Here is a 23,770-nt window from a genome sequence, read left to right on the forward strand (position 1 = left end):
GAACAAACATTGTAATGCCAGGTCTGTAAGAGGTACGTGGCTTGTTACATCACTGCAGTAATGACAGGCTTCACTTGACAGCCCTGTTATTGTGGTTGGGTTTCAGCTTTGTCCTTTTAGTTCGCAGCTCTTGCTGCAAGTTGGATTATTTCAGGCTTGCTTATGGGATTCATTGCAGCTGAAAGATTTATTTTAGAGAAAAGCTTTGCAAACAAATGAAGCCTCCTGGGAAATGCATATCCTCTGGTAATTCACATGGTTCTGTGTTACATTGCTCTTTTCCATCAGCAGGCAGCTCTGAAGGCTCCACCTATCCACACCAGATCTTTCTTAGAAAGGGGGAGTGAATATGGGTGCGTATTTATCCCTCTGAGTGTTACAGGTTGATCACAGTACTGGCATGACAAGGGTTACTTGAGCAATTCCCACTAGAAAATAAATGGTATCAGTGTACATTAATGCTGAACTGCAGTACCCCTGCCTCTCTCTCTTTTGCTGTTTCCATGCAAAGCTCTATTTCCCCTTATGTTTTTGGCTCTGCAGGATCCTTGCTACCTTTGCCACTGTACCTGTCAATTAGCACTCTTTATTCCCAAGCTGTAGCATTCCCTACTACTTTTAAGTTCTAGGAATTATCCTTGCTTCTGCTCATGGGTAGATATTCTCTCCTTTCCTTTGATCATGGCAGAGTACTATGGGTCCTGTATTTAAAGAAGATCTAAAGAAGTTGTTGGTAATAAGCATGGAGTGTTGACAAATCCTTTTTAAATTTAAAATTCCTTTTTAATACATTACATATATTTATAGCTGTGAAAATGGGGCAGAAGTGGCCACTTCCACTCCTGCTTCCCAGGGTTAATGGTTCTCAAAATTGCAATAAAAGGATGGAGGGTACCTCTTGGCATCAGACCTTCTTCCCGATCTGATACTTGTTCAGTTTTTCTAGACTGGTGGTCTTCAGATTTATTGGGAAGTCTTTCAGTGCAGCCTGCAGCCACAGGAAACAAAAATGTTAAAATGCAAGAGACTGGGAAGAGGAAACTTCCTGGCAGACATGGCTTGCCCATTTTTGTTTCCCACAAGCCAGTTAATCTTGTGACCCCTGCGCTGTCTTTGGGCAGGGTGTTTTTCCACCTGAGTCACCAGCATTTCATATCTGAAATAGAATGAAATATCTATTTCATATTGCCATATATTTCCTATCTGAAATAGGGCTGGCTCTGGAAACATGGGAGCCTTTCTTCTCCCTGCTAGCCTGATCTGTGATGAGGATGGCAGGTGCAGAGCTCCAGGAAGCAAAAACACTTGTGTTGGTGCTGGAAGGTTCCTTTCCCTTGCATGGATGAAGTTGCTTTCTTTGGACAGGATTTGTGGTCAGGGTAGACAGCTGTATATGCCGCAGTGGGCAGCTAAGGGATGCTTCTTGTTTTGAGAATCAATACCCAAAATACCTCTGGGAGTGAGGAAGGAGAAGGGCTAGGGAACACTGGTCAGGTCAGCCTCCGTGGAGAATCTAGTTAAAAATTCAGCTCCTGACAGGGCAAAGTGTTGACACAGCTGCCCTTCCAGGATCTTTGGACTAGCAAAGCTCTAGGAAGACAGGGCTGACTAGAGACTGTGCAGTAGAGAGTGAGGAAAAGGCAAAGATCTGTGAAAAAGCCTCCTGTGTCCCTTTCCTCCTTTCATTGTGAACCCCAGAGAAGCTGTTGCTCTTTCCTTCCAGTGGGTGGTTTTCTTTAGGAGACTTCAGTGGGTTTGGCCTGAACTTGGCTTCTTTCAGTCAGGAAATAGCCAATTCATGACAGCAGCAACCACAGCAATCTGCATCCATCCCAGAAGTCATGCAAGAAACAGCCAGTAACCTCTGCAGTGCCAAAGCTAGGAGGCAGAAAGGTGGAAAAGCAACCTGGAATTGCAGCCTGGAAGGTTCTGCCTGTGGTTGAGAGAAACCAAGGGAAGGAGAGGGTGCTGTATTTGCTGTCTGCACAATGGGAGCAGCTTCTTGCCTCCCGGCCAAACATTTTCCAGACTCTGCTCTGATGATGCAGCTGAACAAAAGGCTGTCAGATTTGAGCCTTTCATCTGGCTCCCTGGCCTGACAGAGACAACAGGAAAGGCTCCTTCTTCCATTAGACTTCTGGCTCAGCAACAGGCCAGCACCTCAGCTGCTGTAGATCAGTATTGTCTTTGTTGTGATGCCTGAGAATCTGCAGCAGGTTTTCAGTTTAGGGACATAGTGTAGTAGGAGCCTTTGCTGCATGCAGGTGGTTATGGAATAGGACTAATGCAAATATCTGAGGCTTGGAAAGACAAGCCTATGTTTTTGCATTAGGGTTACAATTGGACTGGACATGTGAACATACAGGCTATTGACACAGCTCAGCTGATGAGTGTGGGAACTTGGACTGTGAGTGACTGTGTATCTAATTACCCACAAACTTCCCCACTTAATATAAATGACAGAGTTGAAGTTTACAGTGAAATTTTGCAGGGTTCTTATCTGAAGATTATTTTAGAACTCTTCACTAGAAACAAAACAGCAGTTATCTGGATCTGTTTTGGACAGTGTGAAGACCTGCTGGAGTTAACAGTAGGCTTTTTTCATGGTGAAATTATTCAATAATAATAGCACCAGTTTCTTGGAATTTCTTTGGAAGTGTCTGGTTCTGTCTGCTGCTGGAGACAGGAACCTGAACTAGATGAAGTTCTGATCTGATTTAGTCTGGGTGTTTCCAAAGTTTCCCTTGTTGCAAAGTATAATTATTTAGATGTTTATTTAGGTTTTTGTTACAATTATAATGCTCTCCTCTTTCCTGAAACACAGCCCCCTCTAGGGTAGAGAAAACCTATCTTCTGGTATACTAGATGGTACAGAAAAATGTCAGAAGGAAAAATTCAAGTGGGGCAATTAAGTTTATCTCCATGGAGTGCCATGGGAAGGCTACTAGCTTGTATTTTTAAGCTTTCCGATGAGAGTCCCACATATATTTAGCTCTGTTCTACAGATGGACATTTAAGAACGGTAAGTTTTAATTCCCTTTCCCCAACATTTTCCACTTGATGACTAATTTGATTGTATTGTTAAATCCACTAAACACTGTTAACCATAAACAACAATAATCTAACAACAGAATGCAAGCAAACAGAAAGCTTTACCGTATTTTATTTTTTAACATATACTAGCAGCAGCTACACTATTTCCTGACTTCATACTCCTGTAATTTTCCTGCAAGTCTTGTATTAAAAGACTACTGGTTAATTCAGTCGCTTACATGGATTAGGTTGTTAGGCCTCCACAAGGCCAGATTCAGGTGGAGCCATATTCCAAGTCTAAAGCAACATTTACACCTTTCATACCCATATCCAAAGGTGCTTTATGGAACAGGGTGTTGAATACTCTGACTCAGTGTCTTTTACCATCTTGTCCCACTTGAAAATAAAATAATTTTTTCCACTGGAAATGAATTGCTTTTTTCAGAACTCAGACTTGGATTCATGTGGAAGAGAAATGTCTTAACACTTACAGAGTCATCAGAGGAGACTAACTTAAACCAGTTTAGAGCCTATTCCAGATGGTTCAGCCAGCAGCCTGATTAAGCTGTTCCCACTACCTGTGAAGGTTGCTGCCCTCTTCAGGTTAGGCTGGTAAAGTTTCAACTGTTTAAACTTGCATGAGGGCATGATTTCATTCCATGCTTGGTTAGCTGTGCCATTTTAAGGAGTCCGTCCCCTCTGAACACCCTGCAGCATCTAAAGAGGTAATCCCCTAAACTGAAAAAATGACTGTCTCTGGTCTGCAGATGCAAACTAAGGCGATCTGAACTTTAACTGGTCTGTTAGTGTATACACATAAAGGGTGTATGTAGATTTTCTTTTGTGAAGCAGTGCTTGGAGTTTAAGAATTCACTGCTGCTTTCTCTGCTGTTTGTCATTGATTGTTTTCAGTAACTGACTGCGTTAATACTCTTAATCATTGTGGGACACAGTGAAGTGGGTTATATAAACACAGTTAAATACATCAGTACAGGCTTTAGGAACTGGTTAATGTAATTCAACAGTCTTTCCCTTGAGCAAAGACTGCTGAAAATTCAGTCATTGCTTGACGTTGCTGTGTCTTGGCACTGCTATCAGGGCTGGTATTATCTTATGAGTACACAAAGGAGAAGAGCAGTAGTGTATCAGGTCTTCTGTGGTTAAGGTTACTGCAATGCGTTGGCTGTTTGTCTTGGTGCCAGTCAAGCAACTACTAGCATAGTTCAGTTCTTGTATGAAGGGCTGAAAGCAGAAGTTCTAAATCTGACCCAGCTTTCCGTGTTCTGGCCCCTGTGACAGGGAAACCTGTTCCCCACATTGCAGTATTCTGGGGCTTTTAGTTGCATTCTAGGCTCTTTTGCCTGCACTGCCCTAAGCTCCCACATATTCAGTCTTTGTCATTATTATCCTTTTGCTAAGATAGCTGCTATTAAGCCCTTGCTTACAAATCACAGGACAGAGTAAATATTGTTTTCTAGGTTGTCTTTGGAGACTTGAGCTTGAAGTAAAACCATATGAGGAGACAAAGATCAAAAAACTACTGAAGGCAACAGAATAAATCCAGTCTCAAGCAGACAGCTGGATGAGTGTCAAACAAAGGAAGGAACAGCTGGATCAAGTAAAGCACAAGGAAAATTAGTTCCATCCCTAGGGGGAGGGAGAAAGATTCTTTCACGAGCCCAGAGCTGTGTGGGACCAACTTTACCCGATAAAACTTTTACATCAAAGTCGGGGGCAGATCAGAAGGTCCCAGAGGGAGGGGAATGAGAAGAGTGGGTGTTGGTAGTAGTTGTGCAGAAAGCGTTAGGGAAAGGAAGGAGGTGGAGTGTGAGTGTAGGGGGAGAGCAGAATGGGGAGGTGGGGAATTGGAAGTTGTAGGTGGAGTAACTCTGCAGAATATGAGCTGCTGTCCACAGCTTTCTGGATGTAAATTGATGAGGTCATAGTGTTTTCCAGTTACCAAAAAAAAAAAGTTAAAAAAAAAAAAAAAGTCTTCAACTTGTTTTTCAAGAGAGACGAAAACACGGAGAAGCTGAAGAAATGGAGCAACTAGCAAAACTCCTTCTGTGGCAGATTTTGCTTCAGCAAAGTAAGCTCCTAGCTGATCGGCATGATGTTACTTGTTTTTATTTCAGCTGCAGAGGACGGGGCTGGAGGTTAGCTAGAAGATTTTGAACTGTTATCTTTGTAAGATCTTGTTCAGATTCCTAAGTTAGCTGTGTTTTCGTCTGTGAGGGGAGGGAATCATGGATTTCTCATGCTTTTTGGAGAGGAAAGGGGAGAGAATGGAGAAATATTTAAGGTTGTTTAAGCAGTACTCCATTCAGCATGTTTGTATAATCTATTTTTTCCTATCAGTTACCTTGATCAGCAAATTCAAAAACAATAAGCTTGAATGTGAGTACAGTAAAGCTTGCATAGTTCGATTTACATGATCTAAGGTTATTTTATACTTTTGAAGAGGCAGAAACAGCTGGTACGTGTGTGTGAGTGTTCAGGATAGAGGAAAAAATTAAAGTGGTGGGTTTTTTTTTCCTGTCAGCATAAAGACAGAGACATAGGCATTCACTTTTGGATAAGGTGCAAGAAAAGGATGAGGACAAGTCTGATGAGCTTACAATAACAGAATGGCTTGTACCTTTTCCTTAATCACAGAGTTCTGTAGGAGCTGAAAGCAGATTCAGGGTCCTGAGAGCCTGGCCCCAAGCTAAACAGAGAAACCCCAGTAAGGCTTGGATGGCAGGACAAGATCTGAGGATTAATTGCAAAACCCCAGCAAATCCACGCTTGCAACATTTTGGGCTCTAAGGAAGGCACCTGTGAGCAAAGGACCAATTACAGCTCTAAGAACAGTATGGAGAGACTTCATTCAGGGTGCTGACAGTAGGAAGTGAGGAGCACAAGCTTTTGGGGGACCAGTGACCCCCCTGCTCTTCACAGCCCTGTTAATGAAAGGCTGTGGCTAGCCACCTGAGCCTCTCAAAATTTCTCAATACGTAGATGGAGTAAGCTGAAGAGTTCTCAGTTTGGTCCCTGATTAATCTAGTCTCCGTGTCACCACATCATCCCCAGTTTTGCAATGCCTCAAGGCAAGGTTTAGGAATTAGCAACATAGGGGATCAGTCATAGGGACAGAAGGGTTAAAATGTCTCAGAAAACTAGTGTGTGGGGGTGGGTTAAGCCTGGAGAAGGAGGAGAGGCCACTTACTGTATTTCAGAAGCACCAACCAGTCCCGCTACTCCCCAGTGTGGTTTAGCATGTTGGCAGAGCTTGGGGAGCACCCAGGGCAGGAATAGCAGGTTGGGTTGCTATAGAGCAGTGGGGGAGCTGCATAGAGGCAACAGTATCCCACCTAAGGACAGATGATCTCTGACAGACTTTTTTCAGGTGTATTTTGGAGAGATAACTGTCCATGTGCCAGGCAGCCCTGATGTTTGGGTCCTGCTATCCCTGCACAAATCTGGTTATAACATAATGAGTGAAGACGGGAAGGGGAGAAGGGAGGAAATCTGTGCCGTTCCATATTTGCTGAGATGATCCCTTCTGGAGAGGAACCACACCCTCAAGTGTTAATGTCTTGCAGGGAGGAACAGCACTGTGTTTGGAATGGCTCTACAAACTATTCTGTGGGCCTAGAGCCAACATGAGGTACACAAAGCAGAAAAGGGTTTATAAAACTGAGCTAATATCTGAACTGTCTGTGAGAAAGTTAGGGCAAATCTGTGAGGGATCCTGATTGTGCAGTGGCCAAGATGGTGATTGGTTTCTTGTACAGACAGAAGACTTCTTCCTTTCTGCCGACGGAGCACATTCTTGCTTTTTGCCAATTCATGGGCATGTTCCTACCTGCAGTGAGGTGCTGGAATTGTTGGGACTAGATGGGTAGTTAAGGGCTCTCCAGTCCTGACATCCTTTTTGAAAGCAGAAGACTGCTGCTGAGAAAGTTGTCCCAGGAAGCCTTTAAAAACTTCATAAACAAACATAGAGACTTAGATAAAAGCCCAGTTCAAAGCCTGCCTTGCCTGTCAGTTGGCTTTGTAAGGGAAACCTTATTTTACTGAAAAGCTTAGTCTTGCAGTCCTAGGCCAGGGGCAGGTGGTGAATGGGAGATGTCTAGGTGGAACTGTATTGCTCACTATCTCCCTCCTCTGCCTCTTCAAGATGGGCCCAGATGTTATTCTTGGTTACTGGTCAGTGGGTTTTAAAAAAATGGCTACCAGAAGAGAGCTGAGCTCATTTGTGTAGCTGTCACCTTGACGTTACTGCCTCATAAGCCATTATGGCCTCTTAGACGCTGGGTCAGTTCCCTAAAGAGTAAGGATGGAGCTACTGCCATTCCCCAAAAATATTTGGAAATAGCTTAATAGCACAGGCTGCTGTTTTTGCAATAATTGTGTAATGGCTCTACAGAGACCATTAAATCCCCTGCATAGACAATGGGATTTATGGGAGAAATAAGGAATCTGACACATACAGATTTCGTGAAGAACATGTCCTTTCTCTAGGACTAGACCATCCCTCTGTGCCCCTAATGTAAAGGTGATGTCACTTCCTTTTTCAAAAGAAAAAAGAAGCTGAGACAGACCAGGAGACACTAGAGAAGGTGTGCAAAGGAATAATGAGCAGAGCTTACTTAGGCAAGCGGAGTGTCAACCTCACAGACTGTTGTTTCAACCCACACACCTGGTGGGTTATGACACTCATTTCTCCAGTGACATTTCTCCTAGTTTGTTTTCTTTCCTGCCCACCACTACAATCTGGACTTCATTGATGCTTATTGCCTTGTAAGGCACTGTTCCAGGCAGCTTATCCTCGCTCTGCTGACATCAATGGCAAGGCTCTTCCCGAGTTCAGCAGAAGCACTGCAGGTAGAGCTGGTGGTGTCATCTCCTGTGGAGCGTATATGCCACTTGGCACTCAGGCTGCCACTTATGGTGTTTGCAATTTCCTTTTCTGCTCTGGTAGTCTTTCATCCTCCACTATGAGACAGGTACTTAGTGGTTTCATTAGCACATGCATCTACCTGTGAAGCAGACCCTCTGCCAGCAGCTATCTCCAGGAGGAGAGAAGTGGTGGTATTGTTCAGGCAAGACTCAAGGGACAGTTTTCTGTTTGAACTGCTCCAAGGACACTGCCTAGAGAGCTCTGAGTGAGTAAGATGCCTTTCAGAGCCTGAGGCTTCTACTTCTAGTTTGCCTGCATTTTTTTTTGGCTTAATTCTTTACTTGAGAAGTGGATGGGATTCAAGAAGCAAGAGCTGGCTCTGCTTTTTACAAGGGATTAGGAAATGCTTTTGCAGGCTGCTTTCCTCTTCCTATATTGTGGGACCAGCAGAATACCTCTGGGATCCCGCTGAGAGGCATGCCGAGTCTGCACAGAACATTTCAGAGGACAGCATATAGACGTCTTTTTGTTGGTTTTTTGTGGGTACATCACACAGAGAGGACAATGTGATTACCCATCACATGGAATTTGAAATTTTAAAATGAAAGGTACAGCGAGTTCTGCGTTGACAACTATTAAGGTATTTGGTGGTTTTGAAGCTCCAGGTCCTGGAGTCCTGTGATTACAAAAGTCTGAGCTTTCACTAGGTGCATAAATACTCCTTGATTTTACAGTTGCAAGTTGGGAAGTGTGACTCACCAAAATAACTGCTTCCAGTTTACCCCAATCCTGTAGTTCATAAGCTGTCAACTTTGCTGGGTTATGGATATATCTCTGCCTTTGTTCAGTAGCTACTGTGTTATATAAACAATAACTTTAAAAAGCATGGCTGGGGGACATGTCTTGTTTGCTCTGCTTGTCTCACAGAGCAGAGCTAGGTCTCATAGCAGAGGAAGGAGACTGAAAAGAGAAAATTCCTTCTTTAACTACTGCTCTATGTTCAGGTTATTGAAGGTCAGTTGTTTTAAATTCCATTTTCTCCAGGCATACAAGAGATGAGAGACATACCAGATTCCTTAGATTTCTAAGTGACCTCATTTACAGCCATGTCAAATAAGTTTGAGTCTTATCCATTACCTGCTGTATGTGTGCAGATTTGCAGCATTTCTGGGGAATCGGAACAATCAGTTCTTCCTTCTTTGTCTTGTGGAGTTCCCATGCCTCTTGTAAAGACTTGTCTTTTCCTTCCCTTGTAGAACTTTGCTTATTGGCTGCTATGCTGTTGTCTTTTTGATATTTGCACCTACCACTTTGTCTGAGACTATGAATGATACCCTAGGGCAGGCTTCAGACCCAAAGCTTCTGTCCAGAATCTGTGTGTGTGCATGTGAGTGTGCACAGACATGTAGTGAAAAACCCTTTCTCTTCCGTATCTCATCTCTGTGCTGAACTCCAACACAATACTTAACTATACCTTCATCCTGGATGGGTTTTGTTCTAGAGCGTAATGTCACTGTAACTCTGGGCCGTTCAGCTTTGTGTGGCAATGCTCAGCAAGTCAAAATAGCAGTATGGTAAAATGCAGGTAAAGCATCGACAGACTATTCCCTTTTCCCAACAGGAAGCAACATCTGGTCACTGAGGGGCAGACCTAGAAAGACCCTGGAGTGTAACTGTCAAGTAAGCGAGAGTGCTCCTGCCCTGCTTCTTAGGAAGCTGCTAGCAGAAGCTTTAAGAGTGGAAGGAAAACGCTGTCAAAACCCACAAGACATAAGCTTTTCTTATCTAAAAGCTGTTGCATTACAGACAACTTCACCGCTTCCTTGTTTTACAGAGAGTTGTGTTTGGAAATGTGCTGGAGAAATGCACGTAGCTGGTTGACAGAGCTCCAGCAGCCTAGCCTGGCAAAAGGTCCCTGTGGGTGTGATAGAGTTAGGACCTGGGTGGTCCTTACCATGCCAGTAGAGCCAGCTAAAAGATACGAAACTAGGGCTTAGTGCTATTGTTAGTTTAGGGCTGTGACAGGCTGCTGAGCAGAGCGTATTGGAAGGCTTAGGTGGATACTTTTGTCAGTTGTTATATTTATGATGCTGCATTTGGGCTCGATGTTTTTTACATTAACTTGCAAGAGGAAAGGACAAAAGTAAATGCATTCCTCTTGCTGAGCCAGGAGAGGATGTTTCTGTAGCACCAAATCAATTTTCTGTTAATGAGCAGTAATGCAAGACTCTGGAAGCACTGGCTGTGCAGCCAGCCAGCTCATAGACACCACTCCCTAGCACGCAAGCCACTGTTCATGTTGTGATACTGTGTTTTTCCCTTGCCACAGGGCAAACAATACCAATTCAGACACATGGGCATTGCTTTGTCACACTGATACAAGTGGATGCTGGTGTGCTGACAGCTGGTTGTCCTGTCGCGAGTGAAACCGATTTCTGCTGGAGAAGGCTGATTTGGTGCTGTAAAAGAGCTTTGTATCATTCTTTGTTGTCCTAAGCTAAATCTAAGTCGTGGCTTCTGGAGACAGAGGCTGGCAGCTTACCGTCAGGCATTTTGCAGCCTATTAGGAGAGACCATCAAATGATGGAATTATAATGTCTTGTGTATGATGTCTCTTTCTTATATCCAGAGCAGTGCAGACTTTGTCTGAGATTTTTTTTTTTCTTTGTGATGCTGAGATTATAAATGTAGAAAAAATAACTTACATTTGGAGTGTCTTTGAACTGGCAGTTCAACAGACGATGCTGCTCGTTTTTGTTCTCTGGTGTCACTGCCCAGTGTTTTGTGATAGGAAAACGAAAGGAAACAGAGTTTATTCTCAGCCCATGCACTGGGGGTGTGGTTAAAATAGCCCCAGTCTGGAGTTAATTTATTCTTTTTTGAAATGTATAAATTCCAGGGTTGAAAAAAAAAATACAGCCTTTGTCTGGAGGACATTGTGCCTATGACATTAGCAGGACAAAACATCTAATGATCTTGCTGGAACCCACTTGGGCCTGACTGGTTAAAGAGATGAATGATGTCATTGTGTTGGGAATCTGAATCATGCTCTCAAAGCATGATGCCAGGAGACCTCCTAGACCCCTCCTACACAAAAAGCAGGAGGGACCGGGTCAGAGAAATTCAGAAACAAAGGCGTTAGTTCATTTCTTGTGAAGTTCTTCCTGCATAGATCTGAGTCACATGAGTTGAGAGAGTTGCAGTTGCATCCAGAGCATTACAGTGTTAACTGTGCAGACCAGGAATGTGAGCAGGAGAGACTCTGGGGGGCATGCTCCCAAAGTGAGGATGTGTTTGCTCAGCAAAGTGCTGACAACAGTGTGTGTCATGAGTGTGAAGTGAAACAGCCAAGTCATATCACTCCTCATTTGACAGGTAGACTCGGCATACTGCAGAGTTACAGAATTCGCTCATTGCATTAATACCACCATCAATTTTGTAGGAGTTTGATTTGGAGTCTTGGAGATGAAAGTTATCTTTTGGCCCTCAATCTAGTGCATCAGCAGTGTGGATCCACTTCCCTCTACTTGGGCAGCTCTAACCCCCAGCAAATGAGCTGGGGTCAGCTCTGTCTCCAAGTCTATTCAGGCCTTTGCCTTAGCAGAGAAAGTTGACTGAGATGTGGATGTCTGCTGGGGAGGAGATGGAAATGAAACTGTCACATTCATTTCACAATGGTCAAACAGCACAAAAGTGAACATGGTTTTAACTGGTCACATCTGGATAGAGTTACCCCTCTACTCCACTCTGGTGAGACCCCTCCTGGAGTACTGTGTCCAGCTCTGGAGTCCTCAGTACAAAAAAGACATGGACCTGTTGGAGCAGGTCCAGAGGAGGGCCACAAAAATGATCGGAGGGATGGAACACCTCTCCTATGAGGAAAGGCTGGGAGAGTTGAGGTTGTTCAGCCTGGAGAAGAGAAGGCTCCGAGGAGACCTTATTACGGCCTTTCAATACTTAAAGGGGGTTTATAAGAAAGATGGGGACAGGCTTTTTAGTAGGCCCTGTTGCGATAGGACAGGGGGTAATGGTTTTAAACTAAAAGAAGATAGATTCAGACTAGATATAAGGAAGAAATCTTTTACAATGGGAGTGGTGAAACACCAGCACAGGTTGCCCAGAGAGGTGGTAGATGCCCCATCCCTGGAAACATTCCAGGTCAGGTAGGATGGGGCTCTGAGCAACCTGATCTAGTTGAAGATGTCCCTGCCTATTGCAGGGGGGTTGGACTAGATGACCTTTAAAGGTCTCTTCCAACCCAAACTATTCCATGATTCTATGAACTGTTCTTGCTGTACTGTTTCTGCTGGTGCCTTGTTATTTATGCAGGACCAATATCAGATCCTAAGATAATACTCATGCCTCCCTTCCCCCTGCCCGCTCCTGCCTGCGTGGGTTCTTGTTTTGTCTTACACAACGTTTGTTAAATAGTTTCCTCTTGGGCCTTTCACACAGTTTTGGTGGGTGATGCATTGACAGATACCTTTGGTGTAATGTTTGAATAGCATGGTGGAAAAACTCTGTGGCTATAGATGGTATGAAATAAAGACTTGGGCTGTATGAAATTCAGTTGCAGGCTAAGCATATCCCACATGGCTCTTAAGCTTAAATTTGTTGGGTTGGGCACTGTCTTTTCCTGTAAGTGTACAGCATCTGCTGCAGCATGGACCAACCAAGGTATGAGCCTCTGGGCTTAACCACAATACACATGTTAAATAAGTATATTAACAGAGAAGGGAGGAATAGATGGAATAATAACAGAGGAGGTGGCTGCTGACTATGAGCGTATTTGTAGTTTTTTCTTCCTTTTGTTGTCAGTAACAGTCTTTTTTTCTGCTTTCACAGGTTCTGTTCATTTATATTCAGGTGAGTGACATCTTTGTAATCTGCCTTTTTTTGTGATCATGAGAAGAAATGAGAGCGACCCTGATTCCATAACATGCAATGGGGCTTTCATTGCTGACTTCCATAGGCATGAACCATGCATCCCATGAACTAGTGTCTCTAAACTTTGATTAAACGGTTAGGATTAGGATGGGTAGACAGGACAGGGCAAATCTACAATCCTGATAACAGACATCATAGATGTTGCTTTCACTGAACGAAATGTGTTTTTAAGTGGCTTTCTATTGTATTTCTCTATGAGAGAGCTGTATGTTGGTCTTGAAAGTTACTTTCTTTTGGGTGGAAGGTGTGCAGAGATTCTAGGACAGGTATGAGTCCTACTCTAGTGTCTTCTTCACATGCCTTTAATCTGGTAACTCTGTTTTTTGTTCTTTGCTCCTGGCTCTCAGTCCCAGCTGATGCCTCAAACCCAGACAGCGTTGTAGTGTCAGTGTTAAACATCAGTGCTACATTGGGGTCACAGGCTGTTCTGCCCTGCAAGAGTTACCGCATGGTGTGGACCCAGGATCGTCTGAATGACCGGCAGCGTGTAGTCCACTGGGATCTGTACAGCAACTACTATGGAGATAATAAGATAGAGAGGCTATGTGACATGTACTCAGCTGGAGATCAACGTGTATACAGCTCCTACAACCAAGGGAGGATATTCATGCCCCAGAATGCATTTACAGATGGCAACTTCTCCTTGGTGATCAAAGGTACTAAACAGCATCTTTTCTCCCTATGCTATCTGCAGAATGGAGGATTCATGACTAAATTAACTTTGTGGTTTTCAGTGAAAATGGCTATTTTACAGAGCATTTTCTATAAATAAATAACTATCAGTCTAATGAGGTTAATGAGGTTCTCTGAAGCACTGGCAATAGTGTTTTATTTCCCTTTGAAACAGTCCCATTTTAAAAGAGAATTGTTAACAACTCATTGCCTGAAAGTCACTTGGGCTTCTTGTGGACCTTTGACTGTATTTCAGTTCCTGAACTATAAACCCAAGATTGTCATTCTTCCTATGCCTGCTCTTAGCTAAACTTAAATCAGCTTTCTCTTTCCATCTGTTGATACAAATACATTCCGCACAAAAGTAAAATAAACTGAATAAATTATTGTATTAGGTAAGATGATTCTTCTCTGTTTAGCCCACCCTGGTGATAAGGATGGGTTAGAACGAAGTTATATAAAGGCCCTTTTGCATCCACACAAGCATTTGGGAAACAGTATAAATAACAAAAGTAATCATTATCTCAGTATAAAACATTCAACTTCCTTTCTCTTCCGTGTTGTACTAGATGTTGCAGAGAGTGATGAAGGCACATATTCTTGTAATCTTCACCATCACTACTGCCACTTATACGAAACTGTGAAAATCCAACTAGCTATCACCAAGAAAGGTAGGTGTGGCAGACAGCTTGGTGTTCCTTTCTGCAAGGGACCTGGTCTGGCAACTGGAGTCCCGTGGCCACCAGGACTCTGTCGAGTTCACACTGGGGCTTGTGTGCTGATTCACGGTAGGCCTTGCATGCTGTTCTGCTAGTGTCAGAGAAGAGTGGTGTGCATGCAGGGTTTTGCCCATGCCTTCTCAGTTGCAGGTTCAGGGCACAGATGCTGCAAGACGCTTGGAAAGCATTGGGAGACAGTGGTGCTCACTATGCTGTTTGCTATCGGATTCCCTGCATTTCAGAAATTTTTGGCATGTGCCAAACAATGCATGGAGCCTGTTAAGTTAAATGTTTACTCTAGGCATCCCAATTAGCTAACTGTCCTGTTACTGCTCCAGCAGTAGAACATCCCTAGTAACAATCCATCATCAGTCAGGTTAGCCACAAAGATTTGCCTTGTACATTGGTTGGTGAGCTTACTCTGTCTGTAGTTAAAACGCCCCCTCAAGTTACAACACCTTAACTCCAGCTCTAAAAGCAAGCTTCTAAGGGCTGTTGGCAACTGCAGTGTGTGCCACCCATGCCACACGTTCATCACTACCGTGTCATTTAAATCGACCTTTGTATAATGCACAAGTGGTGCTACTGGGAAGCTGTTGAAGGGCTGATGGGATAGTAGAGAAGTGCATCTCTTCTATGCAATAAAAACACCCAGGCAGGCCTGTGAGCCCCAGTCTGCTCATCTGTGTTTTGGTTCTTCTGTTATTCCTTTTCAAGAACAAAATACAAAACAGTGCTTCTTGAACTTCTCCAGTAATTAGGGCATTTGTGGGTAGAAAAGCATTTCCTGCTTGGAGGTTTGGGATACAGCATATTGAAGATGAAATCTGTTATTCTCGTTCCATTCTTAGTCTGTAGAAAGAATATACTTCCGGCTTTCTGAAGCAAGAGATTAACTCTCAGTTATAAGGAAAAGAAAGTGGTCTTGCTTAATGCATTGACCTAGGATGTAGAAGATAAAGGTGCATTTCTTTACTAACTGCTGAAGTAAGTGTGAACAAGGCACGCTATCCTTGTGGCACTTAAAGATCTTTGGAGGGGATGTGTTACAGGATTGCAGGGTCTGAGAGCAATCTTAGGTGTGCCTGGGTGTCCTTAAGAATAGGACAAGTGTGTAAAGATGCACGTACCAAGGTTGCACAACTTGTATTGTCTCTACAGCTGAGGATGCAAAGCAGTACTGGGATGGGGAAAAGCCTGTGATTCTTGCCCTAGAAGGCAGCACAGTGATGCTCCCCTGTGTGAACCATAACCACATCTGGACCGAACGGCACAGTGAAGAGGAACAACAAGTGGTCCACTGGGACAGGCAGCCCCCAGGGGTTCCTCATGACCGGGCTGACCGCCTCATTGATCTGTACGCCTCTGGTGAGCGCCGTTCTTATGGACCTCTCTTCATTCGCCAGAAGATGAACATCACTGACACAGCCTTTGCCCTGGGTGACTTTTCCCTGCGGATTTCACAGCTGGAAAGTGCAGATGAAGGCACTTACTCCTGCCACCTGCACCATCACTACTGTGGCCTGCATGAGCGCAGGATCTACCAAGTCTTCGTGACAGAGCCAGTGAGAGAGAAGAAGGTGGTGAACCTCACAACTCACAACATTGCCCCAGCCATAGGTAAGTGGCCACTGAAAGTGGCTCTCCTGATTGAGGAAGGGATAAGTATCTACAGTTGCACCTTTGAGCTCTAAAGAGCTCAGTAAGCCATGGGACAGGAATATAACACATTATTCCCCGTCATCACCTCAGGAGGCCTTTGCTCCAAATGCCAAAATATCCTTGCCTTTCCTGTCCCTCCACAGTGGTCTGCAGGGATCACTTAGTGCCAGCAGGAGGGAGCATGGTCAAGGCAAACCTGTGCCCTGCAGAAGTACCATAGACACCACTCAAGTGAGGGTGCCACTTAGAGCAACACTGAGGTTTCCTCTATGAAGGTTTCTCACAACTGAGCCGGCGGCTATTCCTGCCCTTGGGGTTAGAAGAGTAGATGAAGTCTTGCCTCCCTTACTACTAGTATATGGCTCTAGTGTATGGGCTTGGTTGTTTCTGAGCTATTTCCATTGCATTGGTATGCCTGGAGCTGCATGCGTACTGATACTAGTGAGGATCCTGTAGATCTGCTTTAACACTGTGCTGCACCAAAAGTGGAGTGTCCCACCCATCAGGGTTAATTACCCTGCTTGAAGTGCTGTAGTGACATCATGTCCAGCTTCTGTTTTCTTTGCTCCAGGGCAATTCTGCAGCATGTTTTGCTCTGCAATGCTGACATGCCTTAAGGCAAACAAGCTGTTTTTCTAACAGGCTCCCTTTCCTGATTGCTTTTATGGAACAGGAGAAGGTGTGGGGCCGGAGTCGATTCTGCTCTGCCTTTGCTGTTACAACATGCCACTATTCTCACCAGTGTAGATTGTAAGTGTTTCTCTCCCCTTTGCACAGGGGTTTAGGCTGTGCAAGATGCCAGACTGTGCAGAATCAAGCACCAGGAATTTTCCTCCACCCTTCAGCTTTTTTTTGTCTTAAACCAGTTTTCACATTTTCCACTGCAGTGAGCTATCATCTGACAGCCTGTCCAAACTCAAAACCATCATGCTTAGTTCAGGCAGAAAAATAAAATAAAAATCCCAAGTTTAGTATTTTTTTTTAAGTCTTTTGGGTATAGTTCCTTATTAACATTTTAAAATATTCATTGCGGTTTAATATTTATTGGCTGCTTAATACAGAATTTTGACATGCTTCATACATTTTTAAATAGGTCTATTCTTCTCTAGCAATTGGCTTTTTCAAGTCACAGAAACCTAAACCTCCCCCCTGGGACTAAGGTTGGTGTCCAGAAAACCCAGGCAGTACTAAATAGAGGTGGCTGTTGGCACTGAGCTGACATGGAGGCCAGGACATAAAAATATCAGTCTCCCTGCCTGCCGCCCTTTTGCTGCCCTTGAGCCCTATCCAGATCACATTGTGCAGATGGAAGCTAGATCTTATTTTCAGAGTTGCCCACCCAGGAATTTATTCCTCTCTTTCCTGGATGTTGTCCTGGTTGTTGCTGAGTAGTCATGTACCTGCTCAGAAGTTAGACAGAACCTACAAGCACTTTAACCTGCCAGGGCTCTCTTAGTTTGGCAGTAGTGCCCTCAGTGCTGGAGGAACTTGCCTTCCTGAGAAAAGCCATTTCCACTGTCAAAAAGAACAGCTGTAGAAGAGCTTTGTCCCCTATGGGCAGTGAACGCTCAGCTGGTTTGAGAGCACCACACACAAAAATGTGCTGAGTCGGTGGGAATGTGAAAGAAGCTGAGACATCCAGAGTGCCTTTTTCAAACCCACTGCTGATGAGGAGCCTGCTGGGACATGCCCTATTTGTGTACAACAGGAAAGGCTGAGCTATTGCCCCATTCCATGAAAAACTGTATAGAACTCTTCTGGGGATATAACATAAAGCCAAAATGAAACTTCAGGAGATAACAAAAGCAAAACAATGAGCTTTTTCAGCAAGCAGCTATAGTTTCTGGCATAGCTCCAAGGCCCGGAGCCATTTCCAGGCAGGAAACTTCATCGTGTTTTGAATGTAAGCATAAGCTCAATTCTGCTCTCAGTCTCAGCAGTATAAATGTGGTGTATGTCTACTAATTCAGTGCATTTTCACTCTGCGTTTGCTTTGGAGCAAGTGATTGAAGAATGGTGTCTGTTGTGTCTCATGCTTATTGCTAAACTATTCTCAATGCTTTGCCAGCCTTGAAAAGAAAATGGGCCGCATGGCCAGCATTTGTGAGCTCTCTTGGTGGAGAGGTTTCCATTTTTCCCAGCAGAAGAATCTGACCCTTGACACTTTGGTAAAGTAATGTAAAGGCACCTCTGTTCTAACTTTTCTTTTCCCTTACCATTAGAACTTATTTTCCAGTAGTTAAACCAGATCACATGAGTGGATTGGAGGCAGATGGGCATGCCGTGTTGAGATGTACTGAAAGATCAGATCTTGGTTACAGAATAAACCTTCATCACCTCAGCTTAAATTCTGATAAAACACTAGGATGAGGAGGAGAGTCTGTATTACCTTGGTGATACTAGTCTAGGTGCTGACATTCATGTACTGCGTGCCACTGAGTCAACCGTTACTCTCTGCCTCAGTTTCCCCAATTATAAAATGGGATATATTCTACTGCCTTCGTGGTGATGCACTTTGAAGTCGACCAGTGATGCTTTGTCAAAACACTAGTATGACAAGTATTTTTAGTATTACTTGATTGAGTAAGCCAAAGAGGCCCAAAGTTATTGAATCTCTGTTTGCACTGTTTGTTGTTACAGTGACCTCTCCAATGTTGACTAAAGTTTAACTCAGCTCCTACCCTAACTTGCAGTATTGTGGGAAAGCAAAAAGCCAGGAATAGAATGCATTTAAGTTTGCTGACTTCTGCCTCAACAGCTGCTCCAGTGGCTACCATCTCATTATGGCAGCTACTGAAGAAGCCTTTCATGATCCAGAGATTTGTTGAAGTAGAACTGTCACGTATACTGTTTGCAGCTTTGCAAGTGAGTGTTTTGGTTTGGTATTTTTTAGCTTAGCCGTGGTGAAAAACACGTGCTAGTTTTCAGTACTATAGCCAGCAAGCACGCAGCATCTAGCAACACCAGTAAAAAGTGGAGTGTTGCTGGAGTGGAGGGCTGGGCTACCAGAACAGAGCATATGCTAAAACCTCTTGATTTTCTAGGACTGCTGTTAGCATTAGCAAATGATCATCTCTGGTTTCAAAGTGTTTATTTCAATCCACTATCGTCTTACGTGATTTTATTGTTGATGGGTTGGTGTTTTTAAATGCTGAAAACAAGCTACCTGGCAAACTGGAACGAGTCGCTATGCCAGCAGTTCCAAAAATGTCAACATTTCTCACATTAGAACACGTGTTAAATGGTACTGTGGCTTTTGGGGTATTTTCCCCCCGTCTTTCCTCTTATTCCCTCTGACTAATTTACAGGGTTAAACTCCCAAGAGAATGGTAGGCCAGAACTTCATGCTGGTTCTTGCCTGGTGCTCTGTGAATGTTCCCTGTTATGGGGAGAAGGTGTCGCTTTCAGCTCTGTTTTGAAGAGAAAAGCCTCTCCCAGCACAGTGTGTCTTACAGGTTTGCTGTCTGTGCCTGGGCTGGATTTGTCCACTCCTCTGACTATTGCAAGCAGAGAAGTCACTTCCTCTTTATATGTGTAAAACATTGACCTATTTATTTGAGATCTACAAAAATGTTCCACGTAAAAGTTTTGAGTTACCCTTCCCTGTGCTGCGGAACTGAAACACTGCTGCACCCACAAATGGAATGGAATCTTGGCTTTTCTTTGTGGGTTTTTATTTTATTTATTTTATTGATTTTTATTTTATTTAAAAGGAAACTCATTCTTTGGCACTGAAAATTCTTCCTACTCTGTAAATTATAACCCTTGGCAGGGAGGGGCTGCTTCATACTTTAGCTGTCTGGAGCCGAAGCAACGTGGTATGTGTGTTGTAAGGGACCCAGAGAAGGGTTGTGTTACCCTGCAGAAAGACTTGGGGCTGTCTAGTGTGGCTTCTTTCTGGACTTCCCCTCTGCAATAAACAAGAACACACTGATAGCCAGGCAGCAGGAAGGGAATGTGTGACAGTCACTGTTAATACTTCATGCTCCTGGGAAGTATAATGGTCTTGTGAAGAGCACAGGCATTTTCCATCTGACAAAAGTGCAGTATGTTGTAAGTTAGGCAGCCATTTGCCCCTTACTTCATGCAGTTCAGAAGAGTTTCTCACTGAACATGCTTTTCGGGTCCACATATGGGCCCATGTGTGAACGTGGTTTGCTTTGGATGCCAATTACAATTATCAGCCTGTTTTCCTTTTCCTCTGCCATCAGATCCAAATGTTGTCAGGGGCCACAATGTAATAAATGTCATCATCCCCGAGAGCCGGGTGCACTTCTTCCAGCAGCTGGGCTACATCCTGGCAACTCTGCTGCTCTTCGTTGTCCTCCTCATCATTGTTGTCCTCGTCACCCGCAAGCGCCGGCAGAGGGGTAAGTGCTAGAAAAAAACAGCCCTATGGTGCTTATAGGGATGTCTCATGACAGCAGAGCTGATTCTGCAAATAATTACTGCAAACCACAACGCTGAAGGCAGTGATCCTCTTCTGGAAAACCAGCAACCTATGCAGTGGGGAGTCTTTGCAGGTGCTGATGGCAAGAGAGATTCATTAGTGTGGTGTAAAAATTTCCAGGCCTAGATTTGCTGAGTTGCTCTGTTGTAAGGGAGAAGAAAATTAGAACTGCTAGATAGTTGCTCTTTACAAGTGGAATTTATTTAGAGCAGAAGGCCCACATGTATCCCTTAGGAACTAGGATGTCTGAGTCCTTGCTGGACTCCCTGTGCTGCGTGACTCTGTGTGTAATTAGATAAATGGACACTGAGATCATTTGGTGACTTCCACACAAATAGTTTTGGATGCCACACAAAAAGCAAATACCAGGGAATGTCTGTCTTCTGGTGTGTTCTTTGCAGTACCACATTCATCTTTATTTACGTGTCAGGGGATTAGCACCAACACAAAATGGGGCTATCTCTACTGACTTAAGTGGAGTTACTTTGCAATCACAGAGGGGACAGACTCCTGGCCCTGGCCTTTGAGGAGCCTGAAATCATCACTCCTTGCAGGGTGAGGTGAGACAGGAGTGTAGTTAGATACCTGGCGTGTGGGAGGCTGATGAAAACCAGCATCTGTAGCATGTGATGGATGCAGGCCTAAGCAATGAGCTGGGGATGGGCCAGTGCAGCACCAGCACACAAGAGATGACAGGTCTGGCTAATATTTTTATAATAAATGGGAGGTGGAAAGAAACGAAATACAGCAATGGCTATAGTTTCTCATGGCTGATCATCCATAGATCTGGGAAGACCACTGAAAAGCTGGTCAGTAAAGGAAAGGGAAGCTCCCTGTGGCAGTGGAACACACATGAATTCTTGTGTATTGGAGGGATTGTGAAAGTGACCATTGTAAGCATCACAAATAAGGAGCACTGTGAATAAGTAGTAGGTGTTACTGTTATCACTGTTATCTGGGAGGAGTTGGTTGGACTGGATATGACTGCTCATTCTGTTTCTTCTCCCTGTTTAGGTTATGAATACAATGTGAAGAAATATGGAGAGTAAGTATAATTACAGGGTCTATTATCTAGGATTAGAATGCATAAAAATGAACTTATGGGCCCCAACCCTCAGCTGTCATTAAGAGCCTAAAACAGCTGAGGATCTGGTTAGTACGAGTACAGCCATATAAAGCATAGGCCGTTTGATAGAGTTCATTCATTGCTTTCCACCAATTCTTTTGCAGCTTTACACTCTAGTCATTATTACTCTAATGTTCCCAGGAATATACACTTGCATAATGATTGCATATGAGGGAGCAACTTCCATGCGGTCAAAGTACAGAAGGAGAGAATGGTTTGTAGGGCTGATTTTGGCAATTGTATTTCCTCTTGTTATACTTTGGGAACTGATCCACAGATCATGTTTCTGTGAGATGTCATTAGGAGTTAGTGGTAAAGGGGTAATGCACAGATCTACTGTAAACCCTACTGTGAGATGGGGCCAAGATTGTGTAGCTGGTTTCCTTTATGTTTTATTATATATTATTAAAGTGGAAGAGTTGGGGAGGTTCCAGAACAGATTGGGTCCCTATTGTTCTAAGCTCTGGACAAACACATGGGGAAAAAAGCCAGCTAGCCAGAGATCTCAAGGTGTTAACAGAAAAGACAGTAAAAGGAAGACAGAGGAGAACTGGATTCACTAGTAAGCAGTATGACCTTCTGAAAGCTGTTTGATAGCTTAGGGGCAAAGACAGGAAAAGTACCCATGTACGGTGGCTGCCACTGCTGTTACCTATCTGTCATGCTTTCTCCAGGGAAGCCTTGTAGAAACTGGAAAGGATTCTGTAAGGATTGCTGTGAAAATCACCAGTACTTAATAGAGAATGAAATCTTCTATGGATTATTTTCAACTTTTCTCCAGATATATAGCAAATAAACACTGTAAATTAAATTCTCTAAAGTAGCATTAGAAAAGCTATTGTGAAAAAGTGTCAAAGGAGCCAGTTATTAAAGGATGTGACAATACCATTTTTCACTGTTATTCCTTTTTCAGGAAGGATGTAAATCTTAAAGAATTTACAGTCGACACAACAGATCTGACTCAATACAAAAGTGAAGACATCAGGCTGGGTATGCATCAACTAGCAACCATTCTCCAAACCAGGTCAAAAATTGTTAGAATTGAGGATTTTCTAATGGCATTTAGATGCCCATTTTGAAGTGACTTAACCTCCTGATTTTAAATGGCAGCTTTGAGAACCTCAACCCACAAGTCAGTGCAAGCAGGGGGACTGCAGCTGGAGAGGGCAGCCCTGACTTTTGAGTTGAACTAGAGGCTAATTGATGAGGTTGGTCAGAAACAAGGCACAGCTTCTTTTGTTTCACCTGGAGTTTTTGGGGTTCTTTGACATGCACCTGAGAGCCAAATTCAAGTGAGTTCAAAACAATGTGGAATGAGATCAAGACAGCATCTAGGGAAGAGGATTCCCCAAATTTAAACAGTTTGTGTAGGGAAGAGGATCAACAAGGCAGTTCTCTAGAATCTTCTGTCCAAGAAACTAGAAGCATTTGTCAATATGAATATCATCATTCTACAGTAAATAAAAACTAGCTCAAAGTGAGTGATTTGGAGAAAAAAATTAGATCAACAGTCTTTAGTACTAACTGCTGACCTTATCATCTCTCTTGAAAGTGAGTTTGAACTGTAGGTGACTGAAGTGGGGATAAAGAGAAGTCATGAGTTAGCTGAGTTCATTGCCTCCACCTTCTATTGAAGCCAGTTTGGTTTAACTTTCTACAATTTCATCCTCCCTGGGTGTCAAATCATTTAGTGAACAGTTGGGTCTTCTATCAAGGTCTGTGATAGCAATTAGGACAAATAAACTTGGGGAACATGATAGGAAGAAAATTTGCAACAAACGTTCTAGAATACAAAAGATAGATAGAAAATACAACAAACACTGGAACTCATGGTAACATGAAACATACTGAAAAGAGGGGAAGGAAACTAATCTCACTGGTGGTCTGTGAAAGTACTTTTGCTGGGATATGTAGGACTGACTTGGGGAACTTACAACATTCCTGAAGATGGATGCTGCTCCTTATTAGAGCTTGAAGGTGCAGCCTTGAGTTTATTGTGTCAGTAATTGATCAGGAGTGTCTTCTTGCTTGGGCTTGGAGTGGATTGTCTGTAAAGCAAAATTGATCCTCTTGTCTGCACTACCCTGAGATTCCTGAAGACTCGCTATGATGCCAAGTTCATAGCTGTTGCAACTTGCCGTATGTCAGTGAATGTGTTGATAAACCACGAAACAACTGAGTCCATCCCTTTTTTTTCTCTGTGCACCCCCAGTAAAGGTACAACCTTTAAAAGAGCAAGCTGACAAACTTTAGGTCCCAAGGTACAGTATTGCTGT

General features: G+C 43.5%; 1 protein-coding gene across 2 annotated transcripts in view; it reads left to right on the top strand.

The window, feature by feature from the left end:
• Nucleotides 1–23,770, top strand: part of MXRA8 (matrix remodeling associated 8) — a 46,168-nt gene that overhangs the window by 16,768 nt on the left and 5,630 nt on the right. Inside the window, exons 1-8 of one of the 2 annotated variants that reach the window (XM_050909377.1) lie at nucleotides 4,991–5,122; nucleotides 12,764–12,784; nucleotides 13,213–13,521; nucleotides 14,107–14,208; nucleotides 15,418–15,876; nucleotides 20,130–20,288; nucleotides 21,383–21,413; nucleotides 22,408–22,484. In XM_050909377.1, the coding sequence (XP_050765334.1) occupies nucleotides 5,074–5,122; nucleotides 12,764–12,784; nucleotides 13,213–13,521; nucleotides 14,107–14,208; nucleotides 15,418–15,876; nucleotides 20,130–20,288; nucleotides 21,383–21,413; nucleotides 22,408–22,484 (1,207 nt within the window). In that variant the 5' untranslated portion in view covers nucleotides 4,991–5,073. Of the gene's footprint in view, nucleotides 1–4,990; nucleotides 5,123–12,763; nucleotides 12,785–13,212; nucleotides 13,522–14,106; nucleotides 14,209–15,417; nucleotides 15,877–20,129; nucleotides 20,289–21,382; nucleotides 21,414–22,407; nucleotides 22,485–23,770 lie in introns of those variants that run through there. The other variant, XM_050909378.1, reaches the window with a different exon arrangement.

Source organism: Gymnogyps californianus, chromosome 21, assembly GCF_018139145.2.
Source record: "Gymnogyps californianus isolate 813 chromosome 21, ASM1813914v2, whole genome shotgun sequence".
NCBI lineage: Eukaryota > Metazoa > Chordata > Aves > Accipitriformes > Cathartidae > Gymnogyps > Gymnogyps californianus.